This window comes from Zootoca vivipara, chromosome 15, assembly GCF_965207765.1.
Source record: "Zootoca vivipara chromosome 15, rZooViv2.hap1.1, whole genome shotgun sequence".
NCBI lineage: Eukaryota > Metazoa > Chordata > Lepidosauria > Squamata > Lacertidae > Zootoca > Zootoca vivipara.
Genome location: NC_142598.1, coordinates 10,594,986 through 10,621,807, shown reverse-complemented (window position 1 = coordinate 10,621,807; position 26,822 = coordinate 10,594,986). Strand labels below are relative to the sequence as shown.

Genomic DNA, 26,822 nt, shown 5'->3' with positions numbered 1-26,822 from the left:
GTGCATTTGAGAATTATGAGCTTTGGCAGTCTTGTTAAGCCTTCACACATGAACCTTTGAAAGAGTCCGCCCCCTGAGGAAACCATTCCTGTGAAACGGACAAGAAGCTGGCCACCCGTCGGATGAGATAAGAACATATGGGAAGAGATAAGAACACATGATACATCATAGCACTTTATTGTCAGACTTGATTATTGCACGTTATACTGGACTTTTATGACTTCGAGCATGAGATTTTGCACACATTTTTGAATCTCCTTGTATATGTGAAGGTTGTATATACATATATTTGCACTTCACGGTGGTTTACCTTCAAATTTTCTAGACTGGCTAAAAAGCCTTCTCTTCTTCATAACATGCTGCTTTGGTGACAGAGAGGAGGCACTGGGCTATGAGAGAAGCTGCCTTGTTTATTTTATTTTATTTTAATCATTTATATACTGCCCTTCATCAAACTATCTCAGGGCAACTCACAAGATAAAAATACAAGGGAAAAGCACAAAAAATGGTTAAAACAGAAACAACAAAACAATAACACACACACACACACACACACACACCTCCCTCAAACACTAAAATATATAATGAAGGCACCAGACAAACCCCCTTGGAGAGAGCCACCCGCAAACGGGGAGCCATTGCGGAAAAGGCCTTTTTCTGTGTTGCCACCCTCTGGACCTCTTGTGGAGTAGGCGCACAAAGAAGGGCTTCAGAGGATGAGTGCAGAGTCCTGGGTGGTTTATATGGGGAGAGGCGGTCCTTGAGGTCTTGTGGCCCTGAGCCCCACCTTTTCCCCTGACAGTGACTCAAGGAGGCTTACAGCTAAAATAGGTAAAGGTAAAGGGACCCCTGACCATCAGGTCCAGCCGTGTCCGACTCTGGGGTTGCAGCGCTCATCCCGCTCTATAGGCCGAGGGAGCCGGTGTTTGTCCGCAGACAGTTTCCGGGTCATGTGGCCAGCATGACAAAGCTGCTTCTGGCGAACCAGAGCAGCGCACGGAAACGCCGGTTACCTTCCCGTTGGAGCGGTACCTATTTATCTACTTGCACTTTGACATGCTTTCGAACTGCTAGGTTGGCAGGAGCTGGGACCGAGCAACGGGAGCTCACCCCATTGCAGGGATTCGAACCACCGACCTTCTGATCGGCAAGCCCTAGGCTCAGTGGTTTAACCCACAGCGCCACCTGGGTCCCTACAGCTAAAATAGAAACAGCTAAAAACATTGAGCACCAGCCCTTTTCTTAAAAACAATCAGTTCTTGTTGTTGGAACAAGAAAGTCTTCGCCTGCTGTAGTGTAGAAGAATGGGGAAGAGGGGGAATCATCATCATCATCATCATCATCATCATCATCATCATCAATTTTGTCCGTGGTGTTTGGTTTGCTATTTTAGGGTCTCCTCCAGAATGGGAAACGAGCCAGTTCTGCTTCAGAGTCAAGTTTACTATACCCGCCAGGTACCCAGAGGGACAATGGTGAGTTCTGAGATAGACAGTCTGTTGAAAAGGAGAGCAGGGCATTGGAAGGATCCAGTCCTTGCCAGCCTCCAAGATCATGCCCAGAGCGTTTGTATTTATGACATCAAAGCACAACAACCCGAATCATGCGAGCCATGGGGTGAGAGCCCTACCAACCACTGGGAAGCGAGTTTTTTCAGTAGCCACCAACCTGCTCCGTAAATTGGGCCAATGGGATCCTTTAAATGAGATAACAGAGGTGGTGGAGCCCAAGCAATTTCCCCTGGCACAAGATCAGGAGAGTCGTTGTATCATGTGTCCAAACGTTTCCTTGAGAGCTCCAGCGTGGAAAGTATTTGTGACCATTCATTTCTCAGGCCCACCCCACCCATGAGGCAAGGTGAGGCCATAGCTGCCCGAGAAATAAGGGACTGGACCGGAAGTAGCAGACCGGAAGTCACGCTGCAGCCATTTTGGAACTGGGCAAAGCAGCATCAAAAGTCGCTTCTGAGCATGCTCCGCCCAGTTCCAAAATGGCCGCCGTGCCAGAATAAACTGGGGAAAAACAAAAAATCCATTATTTTCCGGCTGGGAACAGCTGGAAAAGCGGGAGTTTCCCGGGGAATACGGGAGACTTGGCAGCTATGGGTGAGGCGGGTGCACAGGAGCAGCAGGTCCTGATGCCAATCTTTACCTGCCCCCCCAATATTCCTGATATAGATCTTCCCTCACCCCTGCTTCCCTGGGTCACCATTTTGGGATCCGCCTCCGGTGCCAAAATGCATTGGGTGGGTCAGAATTGGGCTGGCAAAGATCCTCAGTCCAGGATACAGAGGGAGCAGCGAATAGGGAGCTGGGTGCTGGGCGCCATTTTCTCCCATCTTCCAGGAACTGCCTCCCCTGGCCAACATGACAGCCAACCAGTCCACTTTCCTTGGTCCATTTTGCTCCCGACAGAAATGCTCACCGAGGGACGAAGCTTCTTAGACTCACAGACCCCTGAAAAAAGACCCTGCCAAGAGGCTTCCTCCAGCTCGCAGCTCAGCAACGTGAAGGTACAGAAGATGTTCAGTATATTGCAGGTTCAGGTAGCCCAGACTGGTGCTTACTGGGAGCGGAGGAGAGGGGGGCTTAGGAGAGAGGCATGACTCCTCAAGGGAGACTACGGAGAGCTATTTCAAAACAGCACTGGGCTGAGCGGGCTCCTGGTGATCTGGCTTGGCATAAGGTAGCACCATGCATGCAAGGGCCATTATCTGACCTGGGGCGCTTGCCAGATGAGACCTGCGTTCGTCCAGATGTTGTTGGGCTCCAACTCTCGTCAGCCCCAACCTCCATGGCCGATAGTTGGGAGCAGCGGGCGTTGCAGTCCAGTTGCATCTAGAGCAAACCAAGTTCCATGCTTCTGTTATGGGGCAAGTCAGGCAGATAAACTCTCTTCTGCGCTCAGAATTCCTTCGTTTCTTCATTTATTTATTACATTTATTACATCTCACACCATCTCTAGGGGCTTCTATGGAAACGCATCAAGGACCGGAAAGGACGGCTCCAGGCCAAGACTGACTCCTCTACTGGACTTGTTGCTAATGGTAACAGGTAGGCCCTGAAGCCAGTGTGGAACAGAAGCATCCATTGTTTTCTGTCTTTTATGCCTCTTTATGGATTCAATGGGCCCCATTTCTTTCCGGCTCTGTTTATATTTCCTGAGAACTAGAACGAAACCAAGAATAGATCCAGGAATTTATCTAATAACTTGGATTGACTGCATCAAATGCTGGCACTGTATCTTCCTCAGAGCGGTTCAGGTTGTGATCCTAGGAAGGGATGACTCCCCTTGAACCTTGTATGTGCTACGTCCTGTGATAGGGTCCTGCTCTTCTTCCAAAGTCTCCTCCAGTTCCAGATTGGTGCTGCTAGGGAAATGGCAGGAAAGAAGACAAAGAAAGATGTTAAGGGAAGAACAAGCCTCTGATAACCATACCTGCCAAGTCTCCCGCAGAAAAATACGGGATCAGCAGGAGCAGCGGCACCGGAAGTTGTCCGGTGGCCATTTTGGGGGTGGCCGCATGGCGACGGCCATCTTGGGGGTGGCCATGCGGCCACCTCCAAGATGGCTGCCGCCATGCGGCCACCCCTAAGATGGCCGCCGGGCATGTGTAGAAGCTATTTCCGGCGCCAGCGGCGGCCATTTTCTGGTGCCCATAGATGGGCAAACCGGCACCAGAAAAATGGCTGCTGGCAGGAGCGGATTTAAGGGAGATTCACGGGAGAGGAGCTCAAACGGGAGACCGCCGGGAAATGGTAAGGAAAAACGGGGGTTTCCCGGGGAATACGGGGTACTTGGCAGCTATGCTGATAACTTTTTCTGCCAGATGCTGCAAAGTTAGTATAATTTGAGCAGAAATAAAAGTCTTAATAAAATATGAAAGGAAGGGATAATAATGCTTCTGTTGGTGATGGTGTCAGATGTTCAGGGTTGTCCATCCACACTGTCTGCTCCTATCCTGGCTCCTCTTGTCACTTCCTCCAGGGAAGCCCTTCCTGGCCCGGCTGTTCTCATGGACTTGGGCAACGAAAAGGATGCATTGATCCGCCCTCTTCACAATAGCCTTCTGGGTGAGCGGTACTGCTTTGAGGTAAGAGCCTATTGTCATCCCTTGACCTGAGAAGCTGCATTTCTCCAGTTATGAAGGGAGATGGTCAGGGCTAGGCCTTGGGTGGCTGGGAGCTTGACCCATAGATGAAAGAAATGCCTTCTGTGCACACTTGGGGACTCTGTCTCCTCCAGCTGGTCCAAGACGTGGAGAACTCTGCTTCCCAACCTCAGGCTGAAGCTCAGACATCTGCTGTGTTGTTTTATCTATAAAGCTGTCATGGCTACATGAGGGGCTGCGAGAAGCTCCTTTGTTGGGACTGGACCCGTAGACGAAGCAGAGGAACATATTCTGGGGAAGGAGTAGGGCAAAGCCCAGAGGCTGGCCATTCTTAGCAGGAGGTAGCAATGCAAGCACTTTTTTAAAAAGCTTACGGAGAGGCCCTAGCATTGGCACTGGGACGTAGTGCTGATGCCTGGCTTGGATTAAATCCTGCCTGTTCCTTGTCACTCCCAAGTCCCCCAGGGTTTAGTTGCCCATGGGACAAACCCAGGGCATACTCTGAAGAAGAAGACAAAGACGAAGAAGAAGAAAAGAAGTTTGGATTTGATATCCCGCTTTATCACTACCCTATGGAGTCTCAAAGCGGCTAACAATCTCCCTCCCCCTCCTCCCCCACAACAGACACCCTGTGAGGTGAGTGGGGCTGAGAGACTTCAGAGAAGTGTGACTAGCCCAAGGTCACCCAGCAGCTGCATGTGGAGGAGCGGAGACGCGAACCCAGTTCCCCAGATTACGAGTCTACCCTCTTAACCACTACACCACACTGGCTCTTAAGCGCAACCTCCCTTCCTCTTCTCAGGTGCTGAGCACTGGGGGGCGCCGCTGCTTCAGCTGTGGCTCTGCTGCTGAGAGGACCCGCTGGATGGATGACTTGCGCCGACTTGTCCAACCCAGTATGGTAATGAAGCAGCTTCTGTACTTTGTGCCGCTTGCAGGGGGTGCATGCTGCCTTTGTAACCGATTTTCCCACTTGCCCTCTGGTGTATTTGCCCACTCACCCACCCTTCCCTCTCATCTTCTCCTGTCCCTATTCCCTGTATAAATCCCCGTCAGGCTTCGGGGAATCAGATCCCTCCCCCGATGGCAGCAAAGAAGCAGATAAAAAAAGAAGAGTTCTTACCAGTTAGTTTATTCAGGAATCACAGCGAGAGACAAAGGAATGCAGTCTCTCTCTAGAAATGGTGTTGCTCCAAGTAAAGTCCCCCCCACTTCATCTCCATTGGGGAGGGGGGAACCATCGTGGCCATCCCCCAGACACACACCGCCACCCCCCCCACAGCGCCAGGCACCACGCCCCCGTGGGTGACGTGCCATGCCCTCAAGACGTACGCCAGCCATGCCCCCACCTGCTATCCACCTGTGGGGCCGGACCATGCAGCTTTGCCACTGAATCTGTGTCAGTCCTGCATCGGCTAATCTGAGCTTTCTGCCTCTGAGTTCTCTGTTCTACTACTCTTAATGCACGCCTGGTCTGGGAGAAGGGGGATCAGGAATGCTTTCTAAAGACATTGAGTCTGTCAGCTGTTTCTTCCCTGGTGCTGCTGCTTCCTGCTGTTCCTCTTCCGATTTTTCCCAGCTTCTCCCCTCTGCAGCCTCTGAACTATGCCCTTCTGCAAACCACTGTTGCAAATCTATACTGTCCTCCTGTTCTCGGGAAGGTTCAGGAGAAGGGGGGAAGTCCCCACCATTCCTCCTCAGTCCAGCCCCTGACATCTGTCCTGTTCTCTGCACTTGTCCACACCACTCCTCTGGGGCAGAAGTTGTGGCCTGACCATTCCACGGTCTCATAGAAGAGTTAGCACTGCTATACTTGGAAGCAAACACAGGCCCTGAATTCCTCCCATCTTTTGGCCTTGTCTCCTCTGGCTTCTGCCCCCACTGTTGAGCTAGATGACCCTCGGGGTCCGTTCAAAGTCTACAATTCCATTATTCCATCTTGACCCTCCTTCACCTTCAACCTCATCCCACTTGCCTCTTGCTTTCCCTTCATCCTGCATTCAGCCTGCCTCTCGTGTGACCGATTTCCGGCTGCATCTGCTTGCCTTGCTCCGTGTCTTGGTGTTTCTTAACCAAACCGCTGGCTCATTTCCCCAGGACAACTGTGAGCGGATCGAACGCATGCTGAGCCTCTGGGTGTACGAAGCCCGCAACCTGGTTCCCAGGAAGCGCTACCTCGGCGAGCTGCGACTGGATGGGGTCCTCTACGCTCGCACCACAACCAAGGCAGCCAGCCCTGCTGGAACCATCTTCTGGGGGGAGCACTTTGACCTGAAGACTCTTCCGCCAGCAGTGGAGCTGCAGGTCTGCCTGGTGCAGGAGGAGGACGGGCAGCAGCGGGCAAAGGGCAGCCCAGTTGCCGGCATGGCCGTTCCCCTGAAGGAACTGGCTGCAGTCCGCCAGCCCTTGGAAAGGTGGTACCCCTTGGGCAGAGACAGGCCCAACACGCCCGCCCTACGGCTACGTGGACGCTACTGCAACATCCGAGTGCTGCCCATCGTGCAATACAAGGAGTTTGCTGAGTATCTCACCTTCCACTATCGGGAGCTGTGTGCCGGACTGGAGCACAGCCTTAACGCCCGGGACAAGGAGGAGCTGACGGGGGTGCTGGTTCGCGTCCTGCAAAGCACAGGAAAAGCCAAGGTATCTCTTTGTTTGCAAAGGTAGACAGGGCCGGCCCACCCATGAAGCAAGGCGACCGCCTTGGGCGGCAGGATCCACAGGGGCAGCAGATATCTAGGACTAGGTGATCCTCAGGGTTCCTTCCCGCTCTATGATCCTATCATTCTAGAGCTGGTACGGACCCTGAGGACCATTCAGTGCAACCTCCTGCAATGCAGGAATATGCAGCTGTTCCATACAGGGATTGAACCTGCACCTGTCAGGATGCTGTCAGCGGCTCCTGGCTAGCTGCCCAGGAAACTATAAAGACAAGGAAAAGTTTATTACTGTCCTTTTTTATTTCAATCTTTACAGAGAGAGGCCATAGAGCTCAGCCTCTTGGATAATGGCGTTGTCCCAAGTGAATCTCCAACCCCCGTCTCTCCCACTTCCTCATTCATCTTTTTCATCTTCTCCTCTATGGGTGCTGCTACGTGCCCTTTGTCTTAGAGCTCTTTGGTCTCCTACTTTTAAGGCTCGTCATGTTCTGGGAGATGGAGGGTCTGGAATGCTTTCTAATGACAACGTGTTAGCCAGCTGCTGCTCCGATTCTGCCTCCTCCTCTCTCATTATTTCCCAACTTTCCCCCTCATCTGCTTCTGAACTGTGACTTCCCACAGACCACTGTTGTAAATCTATACTGTCTTCCACTTCCTGGGAGGGTCAGGATGGGGAGGTGGTCTCCACCATACCTCCTCTGCCCAGGCCCAGAAATCACACTTGGCATTATCAGCATCATGCTCTAACCAACGGAGCTATTGAGGCTGACTTATCCCCATGACCACCTTCAGTGCTAGAGGTGCCGGAACTCACCATGAACACCTCCCTCATTCTCTTAGAACGGCAATAGCGCCCACCTGAGAGGTTCTGGAATTGAGTTCCAGTGAGTTCCAGCTGGAAAAAAGTTCTGATGTTCCTGATGTAGATCTTCACCCACCCCTTCTTCCCTGGCAGGGAGTGGGACGCTATTTTGGGATCTGCCTCAGGTGCCAAAATGTCTTGGGACTGGCCCGCAACGTAGAAGATGAGAAGGCCTTGGATACAACAGCCGCACAGCCAGTTCAAAGCTGATTCCCCTCGCCTGTCACCGTGTTCTGCTGGTTCTAGTCTTACAGCCTGCTTCCCTTCTAGGGTTTTCTAGTATTCCCTTCTAGGGTTTTCTAGTAAGGTGGCTCTCGGAAGCCATGTTTGCTGCAAGAATAACCCTGGACTGCTTTGCAGTTTCCCAGAGCCACACACAGCATGGACACGGGGCCCTGGATATCACTAGGTTGGGAGCCTGGTTCAGAATTAAGATTCCAGGGTGAGTCCGTTGGTATGGGAAATCCTTGAGGTAGGATAGGGTTTGTCCGACTAACCCTTCCTGTCCTGTGTTGCAGGACTTTCTCATTGACTTGGGTGTGTCGGAGCTGGACCGTTTTGACGAGCGTGAAGCACTGATTTTCCGTGAAAATACCCTTGCCACCAAAGCCATCGATGAATACATGAAGCTGGTGGGAGGCCCCTACCTGCTGTCCACACTGAGTAAGTTGGCAACCGACGAACAGGGGCATGCAGCATTTTCTGAAGGAGCTAGTTAGGATTTTCTGTGTGATTGCTGCCAGAGGAAACCCCAGAGTTTGGGGCTCTAGCAACAGAGAGTGTTGTTGTTGTTTAGTCGTTTAGTCGTGTCCGACTCTTCGTGACCCCCATGGACCATAGCACGCCAGGCACTCCTGTCTTCCACTGCCTCCCGCAGTTTGGTCAGACTCATGTTGGTGGCTTCAAGAACACTGTCCAACCATCTCGTCCTCTGCCGTCCCCTTCTCCTAGTGCCCTCAATCTTTCCCAACATTAGGGTCTTTTCCAGGGAGTCTTGCGCTCCCTTAAAGACTTAACACATTTTATTTTAGAACAAAATAATTAAAAAATCCTTCCAGTAGCACCTTAGAGACCAACTAAGTTTGTCATTGTCAGTTGGCCTCTAAGGTGCTACTGGAAGGAATTTTTTTATTTTGTTCTGACTACGCAAGACCAGCACGGCTACCTACCTGTAACATTTTATATTGTGAGCTGGAACCCACTTCAACATGAGTGCTATCCTCAGTTGCAGGATTGGTACAGAATGCCATTCTTCTCTGGTTAAACTTAAACTGGCAGATTAAGTTGATGGATTGTGCCGAAATGGCAAAGATGACCGGAAGAATCAGAAATCAGGAAAACCGGAATTTTAATAAGGAATGGGGGAAATTTATAATTTATCTTAAAAATCATTGTAAACAGTTAGAGTTGTTAGTAGGCTTGGAATAACACTTGTAGTTTAATGGTGAATTTTGGATATAACGGGGATGTAAAAGATTTGGATTATAAAAAAGATGCAGGAGGAAATGACTAACAATAGGGCCCACAAAGGGGAGGAGGGAAGTCCAGGAGAGCCTTTGGATTCTTGATTTTATTATTTATGTTGGATGTAAAATGTTAATTTGAAAAACGAAATAAAAAAATTTTAAAAAAAGAAAATAAGTGGCAACAGAATGCAAAAAGTATAGCTTGCAACGAATCTATGGCCTGTAAAAGTGTGGGCGAGAGGATAGTTATTATGATGATTATTTTTTTAGTAGGCTGTCGGTCAGTATGCTTTTTTACTATGTTTTTGTTGATGTTTTGCAATGTGTTTCTAATGTCATGCACTGCCTTGAGATCTTTTGATAAAGGGTGGTATATAAAATTGAAATAAGAAGAAGAAGTCATTTGGACCTCAGGTCTACGCAAAACGACCCTTCATGGCAGTATTAGCTGGGCATGCTCAAGTAGTCTGTTCAGTGCCAAATTTACATATAAGCTAAACAAGCTATAGCTTAGGGCCACACTCTCTTGGGGGCCCCCCCAAAAAATTAAGGGAAAAAACTGGATGTACATTTCCAAAATATAAGATAAAAAACAAATAAAATAAAACCTACATACAGCAACAGTGTTTTGTGCTGTGTAGGCTCCTATGATGTAAGTCATGGGCCTCGCCTGCTAGCCGGCTCCCTAAAATATCACTGGTTTGCTCCTTTCTATATATAGGGTGCCTACATTCTGCATGGCAACATGTGCAAATGGCTTTAGATACCTATTAGGTCCAATAATAATAATAATAATAATAATAATAATAATAATAATATATTATTTATACCCCGCCCATCTGGCTGGGTTTCCCCAGCCACTCTGGGCGGCTTCCAACTGAATATTAAAAACAGTACAGCATCAAACATTGAAAACTTCCCTAAACAGGGCCGCCTTCAGTTGTCTTCTAAATGTAAAATAGTTGTTTATTGCCTTGACATCTGCTGGGAGGGCGTTCCACAGGGCGGGTGCCACTGCCGAGAAGGCCCATATGTTCAGCACAAAAAACAGAGGCAATTTGTTGTTGACAAAGGACAGCTGGACATATAAAGGGCCCCATTACCTACTAGTGTCATTCAGCCCGTTAAATAAACGGGCGCTAGAACATTCGGCCTGTTTCGGGGGTGGAGACGCTTCGTCGGGGTGCTCCGCTGAGCCCAGCGCGTGCGCGTGCGTTTGTGCATCCAGTCTCTGCGTCCAATTCCTGTGTCCGTGGGGCACATGCACAGTAGCGCGGACACAGGGACACAGGGACTGGACGCAGAGACACTTGCACATTATTATATAGGATGGTAGCTTTATCAAACCTAAATCCAGCCCTGAGCCTGGTCTTCTTTGCAGGTCAATTTGTAGCCCAAGGTATCCCTGTTGTAACTACAGTCAACACTGTAGCCTGGCTGAAACTAAAGCATGAGGCTGTATTGCAGGTGATATTGTCGCCCAGCCATACAATTTAGAGGACAGCTGTGAAGTGGATCCCAGCAAATGTGCACCCTGTGACCTGGCTGACAACCGCAGCAACCTGCAGCACATCTGCGAAGAGATCTTCCAGAGGATTGCTGTTTCTAGCCAGTGAGTGCTAGAGTGGGTCACTGGGGGCGGGGGGGAGGGGGCAGACGCTCTCCCCACTGGGCCTGCAGAAGTGAAGCTGGGGGGGCACCATTTGTGGTTTTCTGTGTCCACCACTATGCCTCTCCTTCACAGAGTATCGGGCCAGAAAGTTGCAGTCCGGGATCCCTATTACAGCCCCCTCGGTCAGGCAGCACTCTGACCCAAATGAATGGGGAACAGCAGTGCATTCCATTTGAGGAGGGGCTCCCTGAGATGTCGGGGCTCAGCACGTGCTACCAGAGTGTCACTGTTTTTGGGTGGGATTCAGTCAAGTCCCAGGAAGTTCAGGCTGTACAGTTCATGCCGATTTGGAGCTCTTGTGAAGCAAACCCACTTCCCCCAAATATTGGACCTTTTTTTTGCGATAAGGAAAGAGTGAGATGGCAACCGCTTGATGCAGATTTGTCTTATCAAGATGAACGCTCATTAGATAGCCAATTTTGTCTAATCTCTCTGTAAACAAATTGGGCTGAATGCTCATTAAACAGGCTACTTGGAAGCGACCCGAGTCATAATGAGTGCCTTTGAACATACGCAGGGTAAGCCAAGCAACTCTCATATCTGAGGACAAGAGAAAGGATTTCTAGCAGAGTGGATTGCACTATTGCCCCCAGGGTAACAAATCCATTAAAAAAAAACCCAAAAGCAAACCTGTAGCCTTTTTGCAGTTAGGGAAGTGACATAGAAATGCCCTGAGAAGTGTGGGGTGAAGATTAACAGGAATATATTTATGTGTGCAACAACTGCGGCCCATGTTTTGTTAGCCCAAAAGTGGAAAATGAGTGAGGTCCCAACCAAAGAAGAGTGGCAACTTAAGCTGACAAAATGCACAACTTGCAGACTTAACACATAGAATAAGAGAACAAGAAGAATATACGTTTAAAGAAGACCGGAAAACATTTATTGAATATACTGTATGGGAAATACTTGTGTACAGCTGAAAACACTGGCAGTATTAAGATAAATTCAACAGTGTAAATAAGTTTCAATGGATGCAATAATGGAAAACTGATTGGTATAGTTTTTGTAAAATATGCAGGGATTTATGAACTATGGATACGGGACCCAGGTGGCGCTGTGGTTAAACCACTGAGCCTAGGGCTTGATGATCAGAAGGTCGGTGGTTCGAATCCCTGTGACGGGGCGAGCTCCCGTTGCTCGGTCCCAGCTCCTGCCAACCTAGCAGTTCGAAAGCACATCAAAGTGCAAGTAGATAAATAGGAACCGCTATAGCGGGAAGGTAAACGGCGTTTCCGTGTCCTGCTCTGGTTTGCCAAAACCTCTGTGGGCACAAACAGCATTGGAAGTGGGATGCCATATACTGTAACTGCCCTGATATTTTAATGAATGCACAGTAACAAGGCTGTCCGGAGGGGCCCATAATTTAACCACTGTGTAAGCAAATCAGGGTGATTGCAGAATAAGCAGATTGACAGGAGGAGTCCTCAGAGTTTCTGAGGCCAGTCACTGGGCAACCATTGGCACACCATTACTTTGGCTCAGGTAACAATGTGAACTAGTCAAGAGGCCTTCCTTGGGTCTGTTATTGTTCTGCTTCAGGGTGTGCTTCTGTCCAACTCAGCTCTGTGTCACTCCGCTAGAATGGCAGCCATTGTGGGGAGGGCGGGGGGTTTCAGCTGAGGGACATTCCTGGATCTTTCCCCGAATGTCCAACTTCCACTTTAAGCGGCTGTAAAGTACGAGGGAAAAACAACGGAGCAGTATCATACCGCATTGTCCAACAAGCGGCAAAAATGCCTGACTTTGGCGTTGCATGCAAAAAAACGCTGGCATGACTGTCAAGCAGAAACTGATAATTTTATGAAATGGAGTGTTATTTTATGAATATCATCGCTTCAGATGTCTTAGTCAGCCTGCATTTTGGCTTTGCTTGTTCTGTAGTGATTCCTTATCCTATCCAGATGTTCTGTGAGGCCCCTTTATCACAAAATGTCTGCCCTCAGGCCTTCTCACAGCCTGCCAAATCCTCCTTTTCTCTCTGCAGCTCCTTCCCAGCTGAGCTCAGCGAGGTCTTCACCGCCTGGCAGGAGGCATGCCAGCTGAGGGGCAAAGCGAGCATTGGGCAGCGCCTCATCTCTGCCTCCCTGTTCTTGCGCTTCCTCTGCCCGGCCATCATGTCGCCCAGCCTCTTCGGCCTCACTCAAGAGTATCCGGATGACACCACCTCCCGCACCCTGACTCTGGCGGCTAAGGTTATCCAGAACCTGGCAAACTTTACCACGTAGGTAACTGTGTCCTTGACTGTGCCCAGGAAGGATGATTCAGTAGGAGGCTTGGGAATGGTTTGGAATTCTAATCTAGGCAAGTCCTCAAAACACACACACACACACACCAGGATTCGCACTCAGGGCATTCGCATCAGTGTGTGGGTTTCTTGGCATGTGAAGAATTCATAGCAAGGAAGGGTAATTGTGCTTTCTTTCAGAGGTTTACCGACTTAGCTTAAAAGGGCATTTTCGGTCGGCAGTTTTTAAAAGCAATCTGAAATGAGTGCAAACAAGTAGGTTGTTTAATCGTTTGATATAATAAGAAATTAATTGTTCAGAAATATCACAGTGTGCTCGTGTCTATTTGTCATTTTTGGGGGGAAGGATATAAATCCTTTGCCCCCTTTAATTGTGAATCTGCACTTTGGTGGAAGGGTTTGGACGATAGAAGTGTACTCTGATTTCTGTTTGAGTACCCACCATTTCACATGTTGTTGTTGTTGTTGATGATAATGGACACAACATCCAACTTGCCCGATTCTCTGCTTAAGCATACCTAACTGCAGAGGATTGAGCTGCAGGGCCCAGAAGTTTCCTTCAGCAACACATTGTCCAGACTAAGCCAGCAGATCTGGGGGCTTTAAATCGGGCTCTCATCACATTCCTCGTCCCTCTGGCTAGCAGGATTAAGAGCATCGGTGGTGTGCAGTATCCCAGCAGGAATCGTGTAGTTGACAGAGGGATCATCCACACTTCCTTTGGGTGGGACATGGGTGGCGCTGTGGTCTAAACCACTGAGCCCCTCTTGGTCTTGCCAATCAGAAGGTTGGTGGTTCAAATCCCCGCGACGGGGTAAGCTCCCGTTGCTCTGTCCCAGCTCCTGCTAACCTAACAGTTCGAAAGCATCCCAGTGCGAGTCGATAAATAGGTACCCCTGTGGCGGGAAGGTGAACGCTGTTTCCATGCGCTCTGGTTTCCACCATGGTGTTCCGTTGCACCAGAAGCGGTTTAGTCATGCTGGCCGCATGACCCGGAAAGCTGTCTGTGGACAAACACCGGTCCCCTCGGCCTGAAACCGAGATGAGCGCCGCATCGTCGCCTTTGACTGGACTTAACCATCCAAAGGTCCTTTACCTTTAACCTTTTACCGCACTTCCTTTTGTGCCGCACATTTAGGCACAGGTCTGGGCTTTCTAGGTCCAAGTTAGAGCAGATTTTGGACCTGGAAAGCTCAGACCTATATGTAGCAATCACAGAGCAAAGGTAAGTGTGAATGAGCCCGTAGTTGCCCCGGTGGTGCAAGGAGCCAATATCTGATCTATAGTTCACAGCCAAACCCGATGTTCCATTTCCTGCAGGTTTGGAGAAAAGGAGGCGTACATGAGCTTCATGAATGAGTTTCTGGAGCGCAACTGGGGCACCATGAAGTCATTCCTCTGCAGCGTCTCCAGCCCTGGCAGTGCCATCCACTTGCCTGCTTATGACGACTCAATTGACCTGGCCCTGGAATTGTCCGTCCTGCATTCCCTGCTCTGCAACATCTTTTCTACCCTGGAAGAGGTACCAGCTGCTTGTCTTGTGTGTCACCTCCACTTTGATGGGCTTGGCCTGCCCCCTGGCGGCAAGATGCACTGACTGGGCCTGCTCATGGGTAGCAGGGAGGAGCCAATGAATGGAGCAGAAATGGAGTTTGCATCTGTCAATGCCTGTCATCCATGTTCCTCAGACCCGCTGTGTCCCCCCTCTCTCCTGCAGCTCATTGGTGGCTTATACCAGCTATTTTACATAAAGGTGCCATCAATTTGGCTAATATTGTTATGAGCTGCTTACAGACGGGTGTTTATTATGGGATTGATGCTCCTTGTGCATGGAAGCTCCCCTGCCCCCCCCCCCCAGTAACTCCATGACATTCTTGGCACCCAAAGTTCAGGGTGCATTTTCTCACCGTCTAATCCAAAATTTTCGTTTTCTGCGAAAAATCCGATAAATAGTAACCACCAATCCCTGCTAGCCAGTTATCGGTTTGCAATATCTCAGTGACCCATTCACAAATTATGTGTTAAATCTGGAAGAGAGGAACTCGTTGGCATTGCATTCAGGGAGAAAGGGGAGTGATTTGGGGACACAGGGAGACACGAGAGAGGGAGCAGTTTTTGTGATGGGATGTGTGAAGGTGGGTGGGTACTTGTCTCTGAATTTTGAAATTCACAATTTATTCTTCAAATATATTTGCTCATTCAGGCAGGATTGGAAGGGTGAGGTGTATGGAGGGAGATACTGTTAAAATAAGGTGTGTGTGTATATATATATATATATTTTAACAAATGCATAAATGTGAATTGTAGGGTCAGATCCAGGTGTGAGTGTGATCCTCTGCTCCCGTTAGTCAGAGGGAAAGCAAATCCTTCTGTCAGTCTCGCCACGCCAATAGCAGTGGTTTCTCATTTTCGCAAGCCCTCTGGGAAATGGCTGGGTTCTCCTCACCGGTGCTTTTTGCTCTGTTGCATATAAGCGGACAAAAGACAGATTGGAACCTCTGCCCACAATCCTCCGTGCTATACAAGAGGGGATACCGGTTCCTGTCATTGTTCGACTTGGGCCCAGTGCAGAGTACAGGTAACGAACGACTGGGCAACTGTAAGCACTCGCTTCTGGCTCTTGGGGTGGTTGGCAGGGAGGGAAATCGCAGCGATGGTTTCTGGCTCTCGAGGCTCAAGAAGAAGAAAACCAGCTTTCGGGGAAATCCAGGGGACAGATTTTGATCACACTTGGGGTTGAAACGGCCACCACATTTGGTGTTGGATTTCCCCCAGATGGAATTGGCTTATGTCCTGCCATGGAGTTGCTTTCTTCATGGTTTGGGTGTGAGGGGTTGATAGGATGATAGTCGGTTCCCTCACTGCGAGAAGTGAACCTACAGGGAACCAGGCGGAGGGCCCTCTCGGTAGTGGCTCCCACCCTGTGGAATGCCCTCCCTTCAGATGTCAAGGAAATAAATGACTATCTGACTTTTAGAAGACATCTGAAGGCAGCACTGTTTAGGGAAGTTTTTAATGTTTGATGTTTTATCATGTTTTTAATATTCTGTTGGGAGCCGCCGAGAGTGGCTGGGGAAACCCAGTCAGGTGGGCGGGGTATAAATAATAAATTATTATTATTATGGTCCTACATCTTGGATAGAGATTAGGTGATTTCCTGGAATTTCCAGAAGCCCATCCCTCACAGGCCCTCATTTACCCCAGCCCCAGTTCCTGGCACCTACATACCTCCTGGCCTGAAATTATTCTGTATGTTTTGCATGTTCAAATATCAGATTAATATCAAAGAAACTGAGTGCTTTATGCCAATTTTTAAAAATGCATATATTTCAGTTTTGCTATTTTTCCATGAAATAAGACCATCCCTGCTAAGTGCTCCCCCCAGCCCTACTCACACACAGTAAAAAAGAAAAAAGGTAAAAGGTAAAGGACCCCTGGACAGTTAAGTCCAGTCAATGGCGACTAGGGGGTTGCCAGCGCTCATCTCGCTTTCAGGCCGAGGGAGCCGCCGTTTTCCCACAGACAGCTTTCCAAGTCATGTGGGCAGCAGGACTAAACTGCTTCTGGTGCAATGGAACGCCGTGACAGAAGCCAGAGCGCATGGAAACGCCGTTTACCTTCCCACCACAGTGGTACCTATTTATCTACTTGCTCTGGTGTGCTTTCAAATTGCTAGGTTGGCAGGAGCAGGGTAGAGCAACGGGAGCTCACCCCATCACGGGGATTCGAACCGCCGACCTTCTAATCGGCAAGCCCAAGAGGCTCCGTGGTTTAGACCACATGTTCAGTAAAGAATGATAGCCAGGGGTCATCTCTCTCTCTCTCTCTCTCTCTCTCTCTCTCTCTCTCTCTCTCTCTCTCTCTCTCTTTCTCTGGGTTTGATAGGTTCAAGTGTTATCTGTTGCATTATAGTCACGCTGCACTCCCATGCTTCCTTTGTCTTCCAGACAGGCGGAAAACCAGAAGCCGGGTTTTGTGCCCCCAAGGGAGCTGGGCAAGCACAGTCCTCTGATCAAGAGCCAGTCCATGACCAGTATCCAGAAAGGCCGAGGCAAGGAAGAGCCGCTGGCCCCTTTGCACCCGGTCAAAACCAGGACCAAAGTGCAGCGCACCCAGAGCGTCCCGACTCAGAGCAAGGCAGCCCGGCGTCTCCAGAAGCAGAGGAGCACCGAGCACGTGGCCGAGAGCAGGGAGAGCAGCCCTCCACTTTGTACCTCCTACCCAAATGGCAGCAGCAAAGCACCCCAGGTAATCGAAGCTCTAGACAGGCCCTCCCAACTACTGGAACACAGCTTGGTTGGCCACTGCCTGCCTGCAGCTCAACGCAAGTTCCCTGGGCAAGACGTAAAGAACCGGAATCTGTAAGGCCCACAGGGTGTGCAGAATTGGCACCATGATGGGGGTCACCCACTGTCATAGAATCATAGGATCTTGGAGCTGGATGGGACCCCAGGGTCATCTAGTCCAACCCCCTGCAATGCAAGAATCTCAACTAAAGCATCCATGACAGATGGATGTCATCTTTAGAGGATTCATGTTTGGAGAGTGAATAGGATCTGGGTGGATCAGGGGTGGCGTTTCTTCTTGACACAGGACAGCACCCTTGTCTTCCATGTCACTTTCCTAATTTGTTTACCCAGGAATCCCACTGCTTCCTTGCAGTGCCATTATTATATAACTAGTGTCATTCAGCCCATTTAATAAACGGGCGCTAGAACATTCGGCCTTTTTCGGTGGCAGCGGCGCGTGGGGGGCTTTTATTCCTTGTCTAATTGATTGTTCCTTCCCCCCTCCCTTTGATCCTTAATTTATCCCTAATTCCCCCCCCCCCGTTCCCAAACCCCAAGCCAAAGTCCCCCCCCTTTTAACCTTTACAGCCCAGGCTCGGCTGGGGGGTGCGGGGGTATTTCTTCCTTTACCCCCTCCGAAGCTTGTGTTTGGAGTGCGGATCCCTCCCCACCCTGTTTTCGCGTGCTTTTTGCGCCTGCCGTTTGGTTCCTAATTTTTCCCCGTCAATAGCGCTGCCGCTGCCAGGGCCCAGTGGCCGAATTCTGGCTCCTGGACGGCCCGGGCGGCTGCTCCGGGGGGGGGGAGCCCAGTTTTTCGGGGGTGGGGGTGGCGCCCGCTACTTTTGTTGGCCTCCGCGGCTGTTTTTCAGTCGCCTGCTGCGTCCGGGAGGGAGCTTTGCCGTCCGGGGGGCTTGCGCCCGCCCCGGCACTTTCTGAGGGTCCTGCGTTTGGCGCTGAGCATTTGGTGGCCTCCCCGTGCCTTTCCTGGCCGTTCCGGCCCAGCGGGGGTCTCCCAGTTGCTTGCGCTGTTTGGGCCTCAATTTCGGGCCTGTTAGTGAGGAGAAGCCGGGGCCTCGATTTTTCCTCCTCCTCAGGCCCTTGGGCACATTGAGAGAGGGCCTGCCCTGCTTAGGGGCCTTACTGCCTGCTCCTGCCTTCCACCTGGTGGCCTCTGTTTTAACTGCTTATTGAGCCAGTGCAGGGCAGAGGGGTGGGGGGTGGGGTGGGGAGAGTGTGTGTGTGTGTGTGTGCAGTCTCTGCGTCCAATCCCTGTGTCCCTGGGGCACATGCTCAGTAGCGCGGAAAACGGGACACACGGAATCTGGATGCAGAGACACAGGGACTTTATTATATAGGATAATAATAATAATAATAATAATAATAATAATAATAATAATAATAATAATAATAATAATAATATCGCCCTATGCTCAGAGATTCAGGGTGGTACCAAATGTTGTTGTTGTTTTCTTCTTAACATCTTTATTGAAAGTTCAAGAAGTACATAATTATATGTGCACTAAACACGGTGAGACGTAAATAAAAAAGAGAAAAAGAAAAAAGAGAAACAGAACCTGTATAGAAGGGAAAATAAAGGGGGGGACACCCCAAACTGTATATTTTACAAGGTTGTTACTGTACTTAACCAGATATTAACCTATCTGTACTTAAAGTAAAGGGGCCCCTGACCATCAGGTCCAGTCGTGTCTGACTCTGGGGTGGCGGCGCTCACCTCGCTCGATAGGCTGAGGGAGCCGCCGTTTGTCCGCAGGTCATGTGGCCAGCATGACAAAGCTGCTTCTGGCGAACCAGAGCAGCGCACGGAAACGCCGTTTACCTTCCCGCCGGAGCGGTCCCTATTTATCTACTTGCACTTTTGATGTGCTTTCGAACTGCTAGGTAGGCAGGAGCTGGGACCAAACAACGGGAGTTCACCCCATTGCAGGGATTCAAACCGCCGACCTTCTGATCAGCAAGCCCTAGACTCTGTGGTTTAACCCACAGCACCACCTGGGTACTTAACCAGATCTTCAATCCAATCTGCCCTCAAAACCCGCCTAATAATGTTGCTTGTGTTCTAAGTAAAAGGATATTGGGAAATGATTTATAATGAATTGGAAAAAAAATGTTCAGAATCACTTCCCCATAAATAACCAGAGTCCTTTTTGCTGGGGATAACCCAGACTGAAACTCCCAGGTGTCAGAAAGGGTTATTTATGTATGTAACAACTGTAGCCCGCAAATGGAAAGTTAGCGAGGTCCCAACTAAAGAGGATCAGCAACTTAAGTTGACAGAATATGCACAACTTGCAGATTTAACATATAGAATAAGAGAACAAGAAGAACATACGTTTAAAGAAGATTGGAACACATTTATTGAATATATGGAAAATAACTGTGTACAGCTGAAAATGCTGGCAGCATTAAGATAAATTCAACAGAGTAAGTAATTTTGATGGATGTAAAAGTGGAAAATTAATTTGAATGGTTATAGTTAAATACAGGGATGCGGGTGGCACTGTGGTCTAAACCACTGAGACTCTTGGGCTTGCCGATCAGAAGGTTGACGGTTTGTAACCCTGCAATGATGTGAGCTCCCGTTGCTCTGTCCCAGCTCCTGCCAACCTAGCAGTTCAAAAGCATACCAGTGCAAGTAGATAAATAGGTACCGCTGCAGTGGGAAGGTAAACAGAGTTTCCGTGTGCTCTGGTTTCCATCCTGGTGTTCTGTTGCACCAGAAGTGCCTTAGTCCTGCTGGCCACATGACCTGGAAAGCTGTCTGTGGACAAACACTAGCTCCCTCAGCCTGAAAGTGAGATAAGTGCCGCTACCCCATAGTCAACTTTGACTGAACGTAACCATCCAGGGGCCCTTTACCTTTAACTAGTAAAATCTCCAGGTAAAATGAACCATGGAAAGAGAAGAAGGGAAGTCACTGGATATTTTAAAGTTTGTAAAATGTTTATTTGAAATTGTAAAACAGAAAATGTAATAAAAATTATTGCAGAGGTATAATAATGTTACAGGTAGGTAGCCGTGTTGGTCTGAGTCGAAGCAAAATAAAAAAATTCCTCCAGTAGCACCTTAAAGACCAACTAAGTTTTTATTTTGGTATGAGCTTTCGTGTGCATGCACACTTCGTCAGATACACTGAAACAGAATCCACCAAACCCTTATGTATATACAGAGGGTGGGGGTGATGGGAATGGGTGATGGGCTGATGGGAGTGGTAAACCTGTAGATGGCTGTTAACGACTGCTGATGACTGCAATTGGTCCTGGGGGGGAAAGCAAGGGCTGAGGCGCTAAAGAAAGCTTGATCATGCACAATGAGATAAGAATCCAATGTCTTTATTCATCCCAGGTGGCTCCATGGTTTTAAGCTTGGTAATGAGTTCCAACTCAGCAACTTCTCTTTCCAGTCTGTTCCTGAAATTTTTCTGTAATAAAACAGCTGCTTTGAGATCTTGTATAGAATGTCCTGGGAGATTGAAGTGTTCTCCTACTGGTTTTTCTGTCTTGTGGTTCCTGATGTCAGATTAATAATAATGTTGTTTGTGTTCTAGGGGTATCCGAAGCTCCACGCATCTGCATCGCTGCCCCGGAAGCCCACTGTGCCTTGGCTAAGGCACTCTGAAGAAGCAGCTGCCCAGCAAAGCAGCCTCTATGCCATGCAGCCGCTGGAACAGGTAGGAGAATCACTTCCACTCAGAATATCGGACCCAGACACCCCCACTCCTGAGTGCACGTGCTAGTAGCACTTTGCATTCTGGGACAAGAACGGCAGTCCACAGTTGGCTTAAGTTAGTTGTGATTTCTATTTTAAAAAAATGTTGTTCTGGGCAATGATGTTTGGCTAGTTTACAGGGGGCTTCCACCCTGTAGACTGGTGCACTGCCATGTCTAGAAAGGGATGAATTATGTCACCTGGAGGCAGTCTTTTATTCCAGTACACTTAGCTACCTAAGGTAGTGCCCCCCCCCTCCGCCACAGAACAAAAACCACAACCCTATTTCATGCTTGGTATCCCAACATTTTACAGACTTAAGAAAGAGAATGGGATAGCAGGAAGATTCAGGACCTTCAGATGCTTCTGTAATGTTTAGATTTAGGAAGCAGGCATGTTAATGTCACCCCTAGGCTATAAAAGGTGATGGGGGAGGATTGGGAATGCTAACAGGCTAATGGCACAGGCAAGATTTGAACCCAGGACTCATCTCTCAGGGCTTATCCACACCTACCTTTCCCCCGTTCTTTCCAGGCACAGTCTGTGCTTAAAAGGTCTAGATAGATAGACAGATGATAGATAGATAGATAGATAGATAGATAGATAGATAGATAGATAGATAGTTGTTGTTTAGTCGTTTAGTCGTATCCCACTCTTCGTGACCCCATGGACCAGACCACGATAGATAGATACTTTATTGTCATTGTACATAGTACAACGAAATTGAATGCCATCCCATAAAAACAAAAAGACAGTTACAGCCACACATACACACACATTGCAACTCCCCAAGATCATATTATTTAGTTACAGCATTTAAGATGGTTATAGCTCTTGGATAAAAACTCTTTTTTAATCTATTTGTTCTTGATTTAATTGTTTTGTATCTCTTGCCTGAAGGCAACGGTGCAAAAAGACTATATCCAGGATGAGATGAATCCTGCAAAATATTATTTGCTTTGCCAGAGTGTGTGTGTTTTTGCCCTAGAGCTTTCTCCATGAAAACCCACTCTTTAAAGCTCAATCGGCACAAACAGCCATCTGCAGAAAATCCAAATTGACTTTTGCTATGATTGAGTGCTAAAGAGTAGGTTTTTACAGGCGAAGCTTTCTCCATGAAAACCCACTCTTTAAAGTTCAATCGGCACAAACAGCCACCTGCAGAAAATCCAAAATGACTTTTGCTATGATTGAGTGCTAAAAAGTAGGTTTTTACAGGCAAAGCTCTGGGCAGGAAACAAAACAAAAACACCATGCTAGGACACAGAGCTTTTAAGTGTGGACCTCTGCCTGGAAAGAGTGGGGCAAAAGTTAGGTGTGAAAATAAGCCCGATGATCTAATAGCAGGATTCCTGTCTCTGGGCCCCTTGCCATGACTATGACCTTGCTTCTGCCCTATTGACCCTGTGCAAGCCCACCCGGGAAAGAGTGGTTTCACTGCTTCAAGCCCCTGTCTGCTCTAACTACTAGCCTTGTTTACCGCCACAGTATGGGAAGCAGGTGGAAGAGCTACAGGTGGAGCTGACCGCAGCGAGGGAGAAGCAGCAACTCTTCGAAGAGCAGATGGAAAAGCTGACGACCCAGAACCAAATGCTGCTAGAGGAGCAGGCCAAGTTTCAGGAGCGGGAAGAGGCTCTCTGCAAGAGGCTTGAGGAGACCGAGAGCTGCCTTGTGCAGCTAAGCACCAGGTGAGGGATCCCACGAGATCCTCTATAGACCTGCATGGTCACCTTAGCTCTGGTGCCTTAGCTCACCGGGCAGGAGTTCACTGGCTCCTGGAAACTTCTCAGTCCGTCCCTGATTTGAGTGCCTTGTCATGAGGCAGTGTCTCGGCCCAAGTCCCCTGCTAGGAAGCAAGATGAAGAGGACATCTTCTGGAGCCAGAACCAAGCTGACCAAGGGCAGCTGCCCTGAATCTTGGGAGTCCAGTAGGTAGTTGCTAGGACACAAACTGCTTGTGCCAAGTGACTTGGTTGAAAGAAGGTCAGCTGATGAGTTAAATCAGGCATAGGCAACCTTGGCTCTCCAGATGTTTTGGAACTACAACTCCCATGATCCCTGACCGCTGGCCCTGTTAGCTAGGGATCATGGGAGTTGCAGTTCCAAGACACCTGGAGAGCCAAGGTTGCCTATGCCTGAGTTAAATCCTGCTCAGGTCAGCAGCATTCCATGCAAACCACATCGGATCCGCTGCTAAAATGAAGATTTTTTTCATCTGCTTTTGAACAAGGTTTAAAGAATGGGTTTTGCATTAGAATCCCCTGCCAAAATAAAGGGATGGCAGAAATCTTCATTTTAGCAGCTCCTTATAAGGTTCTTTGAAGTTCCAAGTCCAATGAGGAAGTGGAGTAAAAAATGTACCCCAGTGGTTTAGTGTATCTAGTGTGAAAAGAGTTTTTACTGGATCCTCTTCTGTTTCAGGGTGACTAGTGTAGAGGCCAGCTGGAAAAAGGATCACGAGAAGCTCCGAGCTAGTGAGGAGAAGACCAAGAATCTGGTAAGGGTTCTCTGTAGACATTTAACCTGGTGGTCAAGGGGCAGGGGCAGGAAAAAATTGGGAGCCACTCAGGGGAATTGCTCAACAAAGGCGCAGGAACTAAACATCTTCCAATGTAATAATGGCCACTCACATCATAAAGAGCTCATAACCCACCTACTGTCGGCAGCCAGAAGCATCATAGCCAGACACTGGAGAGACATGTCAGGAATGAACATGGACCAATAGTGTGGGAAAACACCCTTATTAGAAAAGCTAACCAATAAACTGAAACTGATATGGGGACAAATAGAAGAAGATGCCTTCACCCCAGTATGGTTCCCCTTTATCACATCACAGCCCAACAAGACAACAAGAATCCGCCGACAGCATACAAATCAATCTGGCTAACCTGATCCAAACACACACACAAACACACACGCATACTACTCACACACAAAAACAAATCTCACTACAGCCAACCAAAGACAACCAACCACACCCTGTTGTTGTTGTTTAGTCGTTTAGTCATGTCCGACTCTTTGTGACCCCATGGACCAGAGCACGCCAGGCACTCCTGTCTTCCACTGCCTCCTGCAATTTGGTCAGACTCATTTTGGTAGCTTCGAGAACACTGTCCAACCATCTCGTCCTCTGTCGTCCCCTTCTCCTTGTGCCCTCCATCTTTCCAAACATCAGGGTCCCTAGGCCACCCCCAACCTCTCTCACCACCAAGGAAATACTAGTGAATAGTAAGAGAACCCACACAAGTGACGCTGATACAAAACCCCACAGAAGAGGAGAAGCATTGCCACCCGACCCCACCCCATTCCACTGACCATTCCCCCCTCTTTTCTTCCTAACCTAACACTGTATGCAACACTAATGTCTCACAAAACAAATGAAACTGATCTGTAGAAAACACAACTTGAAAAAAGAGACAGTGCACGTATTTTTGTAAACTAAGAAATCTTTAATAATAATTTTTTTAAAAAAAAAAAAGGCTCAGGAAGAGTAGAAGCATCTGTACCTCATTTGGGAGGCACACTCCAAAGAGATATATCAGCACACATGCCCATTTCATTGCAGTAAGATGTGAGTCGCTGGACCAGCTGCAAATTGCCCACCTGATTGTTTTACTGCACATAGATATGCTGAAGTTGGACAATTGATTCACTGGGGGTTTGGTGGCCCCCACTTGCCCACTGCTTGATTTGTACAGTGAGAGGTGCTGGGGCTTAGGCCAACTGTCTCTCCAATGTCCCCTTTGCAGGAGCGCCGCCTGTCTGGGATGGAGAGGGACCACGACCAGCTCCTCCGTGCCGTCGGCCAGATGCTGGGATATGCAGGGAAACAGTCCAGTGCACCGCAGAAGCCCCTCTCGGGGCCTGTGTGGGTGGACAGGGCTGAGAATGGGGACGAGACCTAGCCCACTTCCCTTCGCCTCCAAAAATGCCAAGCTGTTGCATCTCCGTAGTGGAAACTCTCCTCTCCCAGGAGAGCCCTGGAAGTCTCTCTAAGGGGGACCTTCTTGCACATTGCTCTGGTGGATCCTTCAGCTGGAGCCCACACAAGGAGCTTTGCTACAACCTCCCGTGCCTTCCTCTCGGCTTAGTTTCCGGCGCTACGCAGCCATCGCCACCCTTTCATCCCCGCCTGAGATGTCATCCATACCACAAGCCCCGAGTCTGCTTTCTGGCTGCAGCTTTCATCTGCAACAGCTGCTTTCCCTTCTCTTCTGAGATGAACCGTTTCCCCCCCCCATCCGATTTGCCCCCAGTATTTTCATATCACAATAGCAGAGATGTGGGTGTTTAAATCTGGACTTTCCCCAACTATATAGAAAGGGTGTGGGCTTGTTCACACTTCACTTCTCCCATGTCTAGAAAGCACGGGTCCAAGAGGTTTTCTACTTGCCCTGTTTGTAAAAACCCGATTCCTGTTTGTTCCAATTGAGCGCTTAACTGCCCTGGTTTTCTCCGGGGGAAAGTGGCCAGGAAAAGGCGAGTGTGGATGATTCCAAATTGCTAGGGTTGCCATACGTCCAGAATTTCCCAGACATAGCCAGAAAACTGCAGTTAGAAGCAGTATAATGTCCAGGCGTAAATTGCTTTAAAAAGATCTTGGCCAAACTTTTGTGTCCGGATTTTCACTTTTTGAAATATGGCAACCCTACGAATTGCGAACCTTCTTCTTCTTCTTCTTCTTCTTGTGAATACAGTGGACCCTCTGGATAAGAATGTAATTCGTTCCAGGGGTGTGTACATACCCCGAAAAATCTGCAAGTAGAGGCGCCGCTTCTGCGCATGTGCACGGCGTGATAGAGTACTTCTGCCCATGCGTGAGGCGCGCAGAGCACTTCTGCCCATGCGCAAACCACACAGAGCGCTTCTGCCCATGGCTTGCACGGCGAAACCCAGAAGAATACACTCCTGGGTTTGCTGTGTTCGCAACCCGAAAGCTACGTTACCCAAAGGTAATGTAACCCGAGGGTCCACTGTATAGCCCATCAAGCAATAAAGGCATAAAAGTGAAAGCACTTGTGTGTGGACAAAGATACACAATTGTACACACAGAAACAACAGCCCAATGTACGCATGAATGCCCTAGTGTGGGCACAGCATTAAAAAGAGAAGGGGGAAGAAACGGCACCTCTCTGAGTCCACCACTTGCCTCCCCGCATCATTTTCTCTTAGCCAGGCTCACTTCCAGTGTCAGAATCTGGCCAGGTGGCGGGGTCATTCTCCTGGAAGACAAAGACTGTGGTGAGAGAAGTAAGCCATGAACAGAGAGAGGCTCCATACCTTTCACCCCTGTATCTCCTTCGCTCTTTGACTCAGAACCTCCTCTGCCTTCCCCTTTCCTGCATGATCAGTACAGATCCAGGTTCAAATGACACCTTGTTCAATTTGAGGCTGAGAATCATAGTTTGTGCCTTTCTGCCAGGCTTGTTTCGTCATGCCTGTATTAACCCAGCATCTGCCATTGAGCTATGCAATGTCTCAACTTTTCTTTTACCATGCAAATATAATTCTGGTTTGTCGGTTTTGAGATATATATGTTAAGAACTTGCAGTTTTTCGGCAGGTACGAGGCTGTGGGGTGGGGATGTGGGGTGCAAAGGGCCGTCAGGACTCCTGCCCCCTTTCCATCAGAAGCTCTTAAATTATTTCTTTATAGGCACAGAGAGCTGGATTTTCTTGGAAGGGGGTGTTGTTCATATTAACCCTGAATCTCCAACCGGCCTTGGGGAGTGTGCATAAATTGACTGAATTTTGTACATCCTTCAGGCAGGCTTTGCAGATGCTTCAAGGGC

The 26,822-nt window shown here is 48.8% G+C and overlaps 1 protein-coding gene across 4 annotated transcripts in view; it reads left to right on the top strand.

Annotated features, from left to right (window-relative positions):
* The window catches only part of RASAL3 (RAS protein activator like 3), a 45,974-nt gene extending 19,410 nt beyond the window's left edge, over positions 1 to 26,564 (top strand). For all 4 annotated transcript variants that reach the window (XM_060269208.2, XM_035141101.3, XM_060269206.2 and 1 more), the window contains exons 4-19: positions 1,394 to 1,475; positions 2,415 to 2,512; positions 2,965 to 3,053; positions 3,988 to 4,093; positions 4,914 to 5,012; positions 6,209 to 6,754; positions 8,152 to 8,296; positions 10,567 to 10,711; positions 12,756 to 12,992; positions 14,337 to 14,538; positions 15,491 to 15,594; positions 16,964 to 17,264; positions 20,871 to 20,993; positions 22,520 to 22,719; positions 23,453 to 23,528; positions 24,781 to 26,564. In XM_060269208.2, the coding sequence (XP_060125191.1) occupies positions 1,394 to 1,475; positions 2,415 to 2,512; positions 2,965 to 3,053; positions 3,988 to 4,093; positions 4,914 to 5,012; positions 6,209 to 6,754; positions 8,152 to 8,296; positions 10,567 to 10,711; positions 12,756 to 12,992; positions 14,337 to 14,538; positions 15,491 to 15,594; positions 16,964 to 17,264; positions 20,871 to 20,993; positions 22,520 to 22,719; positions 23,453 to 23,528; positions 24,781 to 24,936 (2,709 nt within the window). In that variant the 3' untranslated portion in view covers positions 24,937 to 26,564. The remainder of the gene's footprint in view (positions 1 to 1,393; positions 1,476 to 2,414; positions 2,513 to 2,964; positions 3,054 to 3,987; positions 4,094 to 4,913; positions 5,013 to 6,208; positions 6,755 to 8,151; positions 8,297 to 10,566; positions 10,712 to 12,755; positions 12,993 to 14,336; positions 14,539 to 15,490; positions 15,595 to 16,963; positions 17,265 to 20,870; positions 20,994 to 22,519; positions 22,720 to 23,452; positions 23,529 to 24,780) is intronic.
* Positions 26,565 to 26,822: the final 258 nt, after the last annotated feature.